Source organism: Filicampus tigris, chromosome 14, assembly GCF_054856515.1.
Source record: "Filicampus tigris isolate MCC_2025a chromosome 14, RoL_Ftig_1.0, whole genome shotgun sequence".
In the NCBI taxonomy this organism is placed as follows: domain Eukaryota; kingdom Metazoa; phylum Chordata; class Actinopteri; order Syngnathiformes; family Syngnathidae; genus Filicampus; species Filicampus tigris.
This window is the reverse complement of record NC_141230.1, coordinates 6,882,945-6,894,038: the sequence shown is the minus strand read 5'-3', so window position 1 is coordinate 6,894,038 and position 11,094 is coordinate 6,882,945. Positions and strand designations below refer to the sequence as shown.

The following is an 11,094-nucleotide window of genomic DNA, read 5'->3' as shown; positions in this document are numbered from 1 at the left end:
ACCCATGACTTGGTGTTATCCCAGGAGAAGAGAGAAGTTACTCAACAGGTGTATGACGGTGGCTTCCAAAGTGATGTGTGCAAGTTATGCCTGTGGTTGATTGGTCAAAAACGGGTAACAAGAAAGCGTAGTCCGAATTTTTTTTTTTGTGGGGTAGCCAGAATGACACTAACACCTCAGTGAGAAGTGGCTGGGGATGGCTGTGTGTGCGTCCGTTATTTTTTATCATACCATCTAGTCAGGATTTCATGAAATAAAATTAATGCATATCCAGAACAATGCACGTTACACTCATAGTGAAAAGCAACATTTTGAGCAACATCTAAGCATCATCTACTATCTCATAGTCTACCTCAATCTCATGCACTGATTGGTTATCTAACAGCCAATCAGAGTGATCAATGGTCACAGACGGCCGATGCCATTTTGCAGACAAGGATCAATGGGTCGTTTGTTAAAATCCTAAAAGTCAATCCTCCTTATCAATGTGCCTCTCTTTTTTCTGCACTCAGGTTGCATTCTTGCTATACAGTATGTTAGCATTTTAGCAACACTCATTTAAAACTGGACCATTGTAAGACTTTCTTTTTGTTTTTGTCAAATGTCTTGACATAGTGCCTGTAACAAGACTGACCTTTGAGAGGCAGCTTGAAGAAATTCAGAAACACAAACCAGAGAGCGTGGTACTAGACAAAGAAATAAAAGAACCTCAGCCAACTTTTTGATTGTCTGGAAAATACACTGTGATGGCAAACTCTTTTCCAAATGATTGCTCCTCTATTTGTGTCCGGCAACAGTGTGAGCTTCAGGTGGCTTCCCAATTGCCTATCACTCTGTTTCACATCAAAATCAATCGATTAACCACACATATAAGGATTTGCAATTGTAAACAGTGAACGGGTTCAACATTTGCTATTGTCAGCCCGTCATTTTCCGAGCAAATAGGCAGAGGAAGAATCACTCCAATGCACCACAGAATAATCATTCAGAGATATCCAACAATCGGGCCTTTGCTGACCACAAACGAAGAAGAAAAACTCAAATTTGGCCCGATTGCCGATATGTGTGTACACTGTACACCACGTTAACGTCCCTGTCAGCCAGTTCTGCTGTTTTGCAAGAAGGCCATGACCTTGAGTGTCCGCCCGCCCGCTGCCAAATCTCAAGCCTCTCGTCCCACCTTTTTGTCTGCTGATTACTGCTTGCTCACCGCACAGCAATGCTGGTATTTGGCTGGAGTACATCCCGTAGTCACTCCAGAAACATCCATCATCCTTTCGAGTGGGCTCACGATGTTGACAGAGCAACATGACTTGATGGTTGTTGTGTCCCATTCACTTGGAGTGAGTCGGGTAGTCGCCCGAGCTCACCGTGTTCTGGGAGCTCAAAATGCACCCACTTGTCGTTCTCCACTTTGATGGAGCTGCATCAACTTAAGTAGGAGTGAAAGTCCAGGATGTCAGTGTTGCACACAAACAAGCTGCCTTAGGAGTTTGCATCCTCGAAGAACAAAAGCTGGATGAAAGCTGGCTACATTCCGTCTCAATCGTCCCCATTTTTCCTGGTATTGCCGGCTTCCCCCCTGCCTGCTTCTCCTCTGCACTGGTTTATATCTAAATGCAGAATGTGCAGACGAGGGAAAGCTATTATCATCTAAATTTGCCCATTTGCATATCAGCAAAATGGTCAAGTCTGATTTCCCTTTGTGTACATGTAATGGCTTCATTTCAAAGAATCAAACACCCAGAACTGACCCACGATGTCGAGTTTTCATATTATTTCTATGTACACATCTTGTCCTCTCTGAAAGTCAGATACACACTCTATCTCTGTTACTGTCCTTGAGTGACTTACACAGTTCCTGGTGTAAATATAGGATGAATAAACCTGAAGTGAAAAGCATTTTTTTTTTTTTTCACATTGTGATCAATATAATGGATCAATTAAAAAATATTTAATTTATTCAATGTAATGAATGCAAAAAATTAAGACAGCCCACAAAAAAACTACTACTAGTATTTTGTATGACCTCCATGACTTTTATGGACAGCAACATGCCTGCTGCGCCTGGAATGAAGAAGTTGTCAGTCTTTTTATCGGGGTCTACTTATTTGTGCAACACGGTCTTTAATAAATTTGTTAAGAAAATTACATTTTTTTTGTGTGTACAAATGAACAAATCTTTTATGCCTTTAATGGCCCACATTTGTGGGAGTATTTTGTAGTATAGTATCCCATAGAAAATCTTGATTCTGAAAGGAAACTAAAGGTGTTTTTACAACCTTGTTAGATAGATAGATAGATAGATAGATAGATAGATAGATAGATAGATAGATAGATAGATAGATAGATAGATAGATAGATAGATAGATGGATAGAAACTCTCTTCAAATCAAGACAGGACTGAAATAAGCTTGTTCGCGTGCATGGCGCCATCCATGCTAGCACTGCCACTGCACCCACGCACACAGCTTTCCCTGGGGTGCGGAACACTGAGCACACTTTGCAGTTTGAGGTCTAGTAACGGAACACAATAACTGCTTTGCTATGCTGTTGTAGTGTTCAAACTGTCCACAGTTGTTGAAATATAAAATGATAACTATGTATTTTTACATTCATTAATATCTCAAGTAATAGTTGTAGTAAGAATATAGCAGTGTGTGTGCACGTGTGTTTGAGTGCATAAGGGGATATAGTAGGGCAGTGGTGCCCATCCTTATTTCTGCCACGGACCGGGGGCCTGTGCTCCAGTAGAGCTTTATGCCAAGCAACACCCCGGGCACAACCTTCCCCAAGTTTTTTTCCATGTTCCCCAAAAATAGACCTGCTGTTCGAAGTATTGAAGAAAGTGCAGAGGCACAAAAAAAACATTAGAATCTTGCACCAGTGAATTATTATGCAAAGATATTTTTTCACCCTGCAATAAGAATAGGAGCCAACAAAGTGCTCGTGCCCACAGAGCGAACACAAAGAGGCCCAGCTGACATGTTCTCATCCCATAGGAAAGGTTGCCACAATTGGCACTGAACCAGAGGCATACAGTCAGGAATAATAACTATTTGCAGAGCGATTGAACAAACATTATAGGCCTGTATGCTGCGTTGCTGAGTAAGATGTTCCACACAAAGGCTCCATAGATCATTTGGCGATCATGACCAGCTATAAAAGCTTTCGGCAGCTGGGCACATGCAGCAGTGCAATCAGGGACAGGATTAGACATCAACATGGGCAGAGTATGTGGGCAAAATTATTTTTTTTAATAACATGGTTGTTGATTTTTCTGAATACTTTTTTTTTTTTAATCTGTTTTTGCAGATCATCTTCTATGAGGACAGGAACTTCCAGGGTCGCTCCTATGAAACCAGCAGCGACTGCGCCGAGTTGACCTCCTTCCTGAGCCGCTGCAACTCATGCCGGGTGGAGAGCGGTTGCTTCATGGTCTACGAGCGCCCCAATTTTGTGGGACACCAGATGCTGGTCCGCAGAGGAGAGTACCCCGACAACCAGCGCCTGATGGGAATCAGCATGAGCGACTGCATCCGTTCCTGCCGCATGATCCCCATGGTAAAAACATCAAGTTGGAATCTGCTATTGGCGCGTCACATTCTGGAAAGCTCCCAACTGTGAAGCAAAATGTTTCGCCCCCTCAACCCCTAAGCTGTGTCCCCCACTTTGCAGCACCGAGGTCCATTCAGGATGAAGATATTTGAGAGAGAGAATTTTGGAGGTCAGATGAACGAGCTGCTGGATGACTGCGACAACATCCTGGACAGCCTGCGAATGACAGACTGCCTGTCCGCCCAAGTGTTGGAGGGCCACTGGCTGCTGTATGAGCAGCCCCACTATAGGGGCAGAATGCTCTACCTGAGGCCCGGAGAGTACAGGAGCGTGAGAGAAATGGGGACGGGTCTGATTGACATGAGGATCGCGTCTATCAGACGCATCATGGAAACTTGTTAAGAGGCTCCTACTTTGCAAATGTAAAAATTCATATCAATAAATGATTCATAACGTATAACACGACTATATGGTTGCTGTTCATTATCACCATCCGACTGGTCCTGTATGTACTGTATTTGTAAGACCTGTGGTAGTTGCTTTTTCTCATGAAGATGGAGTATAATTGATTAGGAAGATACTGTACTGTACTGTACTGTACTGTACTGGTTTTGAAAATGGACGGAGAGGGGGCTTGCCTAACAGTCACTGGAAGGTCATTCCAAAGGGAAGGACCAGCAACAGAAGAGGCGCAATCCCCTCTGAGGCACCGCTTAGTCCTCGGCACCAGGTCTGCAGACCTGAGGCTTCGGGAAGGTGCGTAGAGGTGAAGGGAGGCCAGAATTGGTGTTATGTGCTCTATCTTCCGAGTGCTATTAGGAGGCGAGCAGCAGCGTTTTGGACCAACTGTATTACTGTTTCTAAATTCTGATGAGAAAGGAGGGGCTTTACCTTAGCCAGTTGTTCAAGATGAAAGAAGCTGGACCTTACAACAGCACTGATTTGCTGGTCCAATTTAAGATCGCTGTCCAATTTAAAACCCAAGTTTGAGACCGATGTCTTTAAATATGAACCCAGGGGGCCCAGGTCGACATGGTGGGATGTAGAGCCACTGGGACCGAACACCATAACTTCTGTTTTCTTTTCATTGAAATTTAAGAAATGTAGTGACATCCAGGCTTTGATTTCCTCTAGACAGGACAAAAGTGGTCTTCTTGTTTGCTCAGCGGAACATAGATTTGACAGTCATCCGCATAGCAGCGGAAGGAAATACCGTGTTTGCGAAGGATGGAACCCATTTATAGCAAATACGATAACAGCAAGGGCCCCAAAATAGAACCCTGTGGAACACCATATGACAGAGGGCCAGAGCGGAACTCAGAGCAACCTTGGCTAACAGAAAAAGTCCATCCATCCATTATCTATACCGCTTCTCCTCACAAGGGTCGCGGGCGCGCTGGAGCCTATCCCAGCTGTCTTCGGGCAGTAGGCGGGGGACACACTGAATTGGTTGCCAGCCAATCGCAGGGCACACAGACCAACAAACATCCACACTCACACTCACACCTATGGGCAATTTAGAGAGTCCAATCAACTTACCATGCATGTTTTTGAAATGTGGGAGGAAACCGGAGAACCCAGAGAAAACCCACGCTGACACGGGGAGAACATGCAAACTCCACACAGGGAGGCCGGAGCTGGGATCGAACCCATGACCTCTGAACTGTGAGGTGGACGTGCTAACCAGTCGACCACCGTGCCGCCAACAGAAAAGGTCCTGCCAGCCAAATAGGATCTAAACCACTCTAGAGCGATTCCACTAATGCCCACAGCTGCAAATGAGGTCCGTGGTCCACCGTATCGAATGCAGCAGTCAAATCCAACAAAACAAGGCAATGCAAGGCAGTTTTATTTATGTAGCACATTTCATACACAAGGCAACTCAATGTGCTTCACACAAACAAAGACAAAACCTACAAGCATTTACAAACACAACAGTTTCAAAAGCAAAGTAGAGACAACAAAAACAATCAACAAAACTACAACATTTAAGCGCATTAGCAGAAAACTTTAAAAACATTTAAAAGTAAATAAATAAAAGTGGGTTTCTAAAATATATATAAAAAATGTTTTTTTAAAAAGAAAGATTTAAAATTGTCTAGAGTACCTTAATCAAAGGTATGAGAAAAAAGCAAAGTTTTTAACCTGGATTTGAAAGCATTTACACTTGGGGCTGACTTCGCTTCTGTCGGCAGCTTATTCCATTTGCGTGCAGCGTAACAAGTAAATGCAGCCTCACCATGTTTACCTTGAATTCTCAGTTCCACTAATTGACCCAAGCCTGCAGATCTCAGAGCCCTACAGGGTTTACATTCAATCAGCATTTCATTCATGTATTCAGGACCCAAACCATTCAGCGATTTATAGACCAGTAGCAAAATTTTAAAATCTATTCTACACTTAGTTGGGAGCCAGTGTAAAGACTTTAGGACTGGAGTAATATGTTCCGATCTCCTTGTTCTGGTAAGAACCCGAGCTGCAGCGCTCTGAATGATTTGCGACCGATATACCAAAAGTAAGGACAGGGTCCAGAGTGTGTCCTTGCCTGTGAATAGAACCAGACACGCACTGCACCAAATTGAATGAGTCAATGAGTCTTGAAATGTCTTTTGACTGGGTTTTTTTTCAGGACGACACACATGAATATTAAAGCCCCCCAAAAACAGGGTGCGATCATATAGCAGCATGAATTCGTCAAGATTCGAAAAGTCATTCAGAAACTCCTTGTTGTTATTTGGGTGGACGGTATATGACTGCGCAGAGCACAGGAAAGGCACTGGCAACTTCAAAGAAAGCTGGGTGGTGTGGGGGCCTGAGTCCCATCATGCCGGCACAGCAATTCCAGGTTACTTCTGATGTTTCTGTGCATGCTTGATAGTGTCGTTCACTTGCATGTGCCCATGGACACACATTCATGGGATTCAGTTACTCACCCTGCTTAGATGGGACCACTCCTTATTTACTATAAACAACTCTTGTGACCTGTGTCCTTGAGTTGAGCACTCACTTGCTCCACTACAGGTGTTTATAACTTACACAGCCACTCCCACCACTCTCCAATTGCACAGATGGGCCCAATATCCCTGTCCTGCTCTATTTCCTCTAGTTTTCTGTCCTGTCTTGTCCTATCCTATATTGTCCTGTCCTTCCTTCGCAGGGTGTAGCACTACTGTCCTGCATAGAATTCTACTCCAGTTTGACACTGTAGTACGTAAATCATGTTTTGTTAGTTTGCCCCTATCAGTAGTATGCTGTCTTCACTTGTTTATTTTTCTCTGTCTTTTATCTTTCTCCTTTTCTGTCACTGCCCTCCTGAACCTTGTCTGTACAATTGCACATTTCAATAAATATCCATCATAATACAAACTGCCATGGTGGCAGTATAATAAAATTTCCACTGTTTCAACAAAAAACTGTTCCGGCAGAAAAGGGATACAAATCCACCCTTCCACACAACACATTCAGTTCAAGTTAATACAATTGCTTTATACTATTTGAGTCACTATGGCAACAATTGTCCATCCCCAGAATCATGACAGTGGTACTGCCCGTGTGTTTGCTCAAACTCCATGAAACAAGAAGTAGCCTGACAACTAACAAACAGATAAAATAAAGTCAACCACCTCAAAAAGTGTTTTTTTTTACTTTTGTTACAGCCACGCTTTACTTAATGACATTGGATTTTCCATAGATATTTGAAATCACTCAAAACTCACCGCAGCTTTGCTTTGAACGGAAGAAACGAAAAAGGCACATTTATCGATATGTGAGTACCTGGCTTAGTTTTCTCCGGGTTTTCTCCCACATTCCAAAAAACATGCATGGTAAGTTGATTGGACACTCTAAATTTCCCCTAGGTGTGATTGTGAGTGCGACTCGTTGTTTGTCTTTGTGTGCCCTGCGATTGGCTGGCAACCAATTTAGGGTGTCCCCCGCCTACTGCCCGAAGACGGCTGGGATAGGCTCCAGCACGCCCCGCGACCCTTGTGAGGAGAAGCGGTATCGATAATGGATGGATGGATGGAGTACCTGGCTTATTCCAATGGTTTTTACACCAAGCGCACATATGCCTATGAAAATAGGACCTACAGGGTTTACTAACCGCAGTACTCAAATCAAGGCAAATTTATTTATATAGCCCTTAATCACAAGGAAGTCTCAAAAGGCTTCACTTCCCCACAGTTGACAAAATCAAAACAACATTCCCTGATCTTAACTCGCAGGAGGGCAAGCAAAACTCACCATCTGGGGAAAAATGAGAAACCTTGAGAAGGTACCACAGATGGGGCTGAACAAAAGAGGTCCAAGTACTTACCCTTGAGGGTCCCTACATGTCATTTGATCAGATTGAAAACCAAAAATCGACCAATCACAGCTCAGATTCAGAAAACAGGTCAGCTGTGATTGGTCTTTGTGAGCAGTTGTGATGTCATTTTCAGTCGACAGTAGACAAAATGGCCGCCCCCGGAGATGGCTAAAAACTAGTGGATTAACACTTATTCCACAAACACAATATTTATCAGAATGTCCTATTTCAAATACAGGCCTTGCATAGAACATATTCTTGAAAAAAAAAAAAGGTTTGCATTGACTTCCACTTTAAGGACCCACTTCGGTTTATTCTGAGCTGTTTTTTTCTCCGACTCGCATGAAAAAAAATCTAGAAAGTTCCCTCTCTCGAACGAGAAGCGACGTCATCACCGCGGCGGTGCGTACATAGGAAACGGCATTATCGCTCATAAAAAACATCAAATTAACAGAAAATAAGAACAATACAATAGTCTTAACAAACCCTGGGTTACAAATAGAAGAAAGGAAAAAGGCCAAATTATGAATATGTGTGTACTTATCCAAATGGCTCAAAACCAATCAAAATAAGACACAGGTGTGAGACACTAGGGCAGTCAAGAAGTGGGAATGGTCACAAATAATCGAAGAATGGCAGTGGGAGGAAGGGGTGCTCGATCATATGAACTGGAAGTTTCCCAGTTCTTTTGTTGATAAGCTTGTGCAAGGAATCAAAGATAAGGCCAAGAATGAGTTCAATTTTGTATTAGGCAAATGGAAAGATATTTACAGTGCACTCAGAACCATCCAACAAGCGTCTCGTCCCTGATCTGCTCTTCTTTGGATGGATTCCATCCATTTTTCCCAATCTGCCTCTGCCCACAAAGTGTGAGAATTTTCCATCTGTTATCTTGAGAGCATTGGCCCTGACATTACATGTTATTATAAAATGGCTCATCATTTTCCAGTCACGGGGTGTGTGAATTACTTTGTATAACAAAAACAAACTATTTTTTAAATTATACTGTAAAGTATGACACTAAATCTATATAAAATATTATAAAATACTGCCGAATTGATGTTTAAAGCAGTGACAAAAAAATCTAATAACAGAATTATAAGAATCAAGAACACACACCAGAATCACAAAGAAACACTTTATTTACCGATATTTAATTCATCTATCCATTATCTATACTTATTTATTTATTTATTTATTTATTCATTATCTACTCAGAGTTGGTATAATGTTAGACAGTCCTAAAAACAAATATGCTTGTTCATTTTGTTTGCACATGCCACAAACGAATTTCAGACCAAGGTCATCTAGAAAATGTGATGCGCTGCTGTATGCTAACCCTATGATCCTGGGTGCGTCTCATGTGCGCAGTAGCTGTTGTTTGCTTTATATTCTTTATTTACTCTACATCCATCCATCCATCCATTTTCCAAACCGCTTATCCTCACGAGGGTCGCAGGCGTTCCGGAGCCTATCCAAGCTGTCTTCGGGCGCTAGGCGGAATACACCCCAAACTAAATCTAGTTACCGAATCTTGATGAAAAGAAAAATGAATGTATGATTTCTGTCAAAGGAAAATTCTGCGTGGACAGTATGACCCTGTGGGTATATGTGCAAGCAACTCAACACTCTATAGGCTTTTAAAGTCGGGTGCTTGCTCAGGACTTTAGACAATAGGGGGCACGCAGTCTTTGTCTCTTGTCAGGTATAAATGATGCATGTTCAGACAGAGAGGTATCAGTTCAAGCACAGTTCTCTCAGCGATCCAGTAGACCACCACTATCAATATGGGCAAGGTAGGTAAATCACCATTACTGGAGATTTCACTTTATTACAGCAGCAAATTAAAAAATGTACACCCTCCCTCTCCCCAAGATCATCTTGTTCGAGGAGAGGAACTTCCAGGGTCGTTCCTACGAATGCATGAGCGACTGCGCCGACATGTCCTCCTACTTGAGCAGGTGCCAGTCCTGCCGGGTGGAGAGTGGCTGCTTCATGGTCTACGAGCGCACTAACTTCATGGGTAGCCAGCACTTCATGAGGAGGGGCGAGTACCCCGACTACATGAGTCTGATCGGCCTGAGCAGCGGTATTAGGTCCTGCCGCATGATCTCCATGGTAAGTCTAAAACGCAACAAATCTCTCCCGAATTTTCCTGCTGTTTTCTCTAATCCCTCATCTTGGTGTCATCCAAAAAAAAGCACAGGGGTCAGTTCAGGATCAAGATTTTCGAGAGGGAGAACCTGAGCGGTCAGATGAACGAACTGATGGATGACTGCGAGAACATCATGGAGCGCTTCGGCATGAACGAATGCTTGTCCTGCCAGGTGATGGAGGGCAACTGGCTGCTGTTCGAGCAGCCCAACCTCCGGGGCAAGATGCTCTACGTGAGGCCCGGTGAGCACCGGAGCTTCAGGGAAATGGGCCTGAGCAACACTCGTTTCATGAGCATGAGACGCATCACAGATTCATGCTAATTGTACATTGTTGCCCAAATAAATGCTATGAATTTCTAAATTCTGGTTTTGTTGTAATTTGTCATAATCAGTCAAATGAAACAAATTGTTGGGACTGCAATTGCTTGTGTATACTAGGTAATCTACAGTACTCTTATGAATGCAAACGGTCATGGTATAAATCACACAAACAACACAAGTCATTTAAAATCGATGAAAAAAGATCTCAACTGAAGTGGAAATTGAGCTTTCCAGCAGATGCAGAAACAATTGCACAGCCACTTGTTGGCAGGCGGTGATCAGAGCGTTCAAGCCACTCACACAAAAGGCCCCTGGTCACACCGCACGTGAATGTACCACAGAACCAAGAACTTTGACAGAAACGCCGGCATGTTCACCCCACGGGAATTGTTCAAACATAAAGTTCCTAGTAATTTTTTGGGTGCGAACAGAGATCCTGTTAGAGCGCTTGGTCTTTCAAGATGGCCTTTTTACCTTTTTTTGCTTAGGAGCGCCAATCCGCAGTGTTGAACAGCAATTCTGATTGGATGACTATTTGCCGCATTATATTTCAGGCCCCATGTTTAAAATGATTATTCGTATTATTCTTGCACTCACTACTGCCTTGATTTGTCATTGCTGCATTGTGTTATGAGCTGGAGGACTCCCAGACAAAAAGTTACCACAGATGTAGAGGGAGAATAAGGTGCGGGCTGCGTTGTTGTTGATTTGTTTCCGCCTGAGGTGTGGAGAGGAAACTGGAAGCTGCAATTA

At 43.1% G+C, this 11,094-nt stretch overlaps 2 protein-coding genes across 2 annotated transcripts; both read left to right on the top strand.

Annotated features, from left to right (window-relative positions):
- The first annotated feature begins 3,119 nt into the window (after nt 1-3,119).
- LOC147136153 (gamma-crystallin M3-like) lies at nt 3,120-4,018 on the top strand. Its single transcript, XM_086051342.1, has 3 exons — nt 3,120-3,233; nt 3,316-3,564; nt 3,679-4,018. Exons 1-3 carry the CDS (start codon nt 3,225-3,227, stop codon nt 3,958-3,960), a joined length of 540 nt encoding a protein of 179 aa, XP_085907468.1. The 5' UTR covers nt 3,120-3,224; the 3' UTR covers nt 3,961-4,018.
- Nucleotides 4,019-9,605: 5,587 nt separating this feature from the next.
- Nucleotides 9,606-10,371, top strand: LOC147136152 (gamma-crystallin M3-like). The gene is made up of 3 exons (XM_086051345.1): nt 9,606-9,660; nt 9,740-9,982; nt 10,066-10,371. Exons 1-3 carry the CDS (start codon nt 9,652-9,654, stop codon nt 10,339-10,341), a joined length of 528 nt encoding a protein of 175 aa, XP_085907471.1. The 5' UTR covers nt 9,606-9,651; the 3' UTR covers nt 10,342-10,371.
- Nucleotides 10,372-11,094: the final 723 nt, after the last annotated feature.

Bases quoted from the DNA above. Each gene is read 5' to 3' on its own strand.
- LOC147136152 (XM_086051345.1), top strand. The intron at 9,983-10,065 runs GTAAGTCTAAAA...TCCAAAAAAAAG, and splicing joins CCTGCCGCATGATCTCCATG to CACAGGGGTCAGTTCAGGAT.
- LOC147136153 (XM_086051342.1), top strand. The intron at 3,565-3,678 runs GTAAAAACATCA...CCCACTTTGCAG, and splicing joins CCTGCCGCATGATCCCCATG to CACCGAGGTCCATTCAGGAT.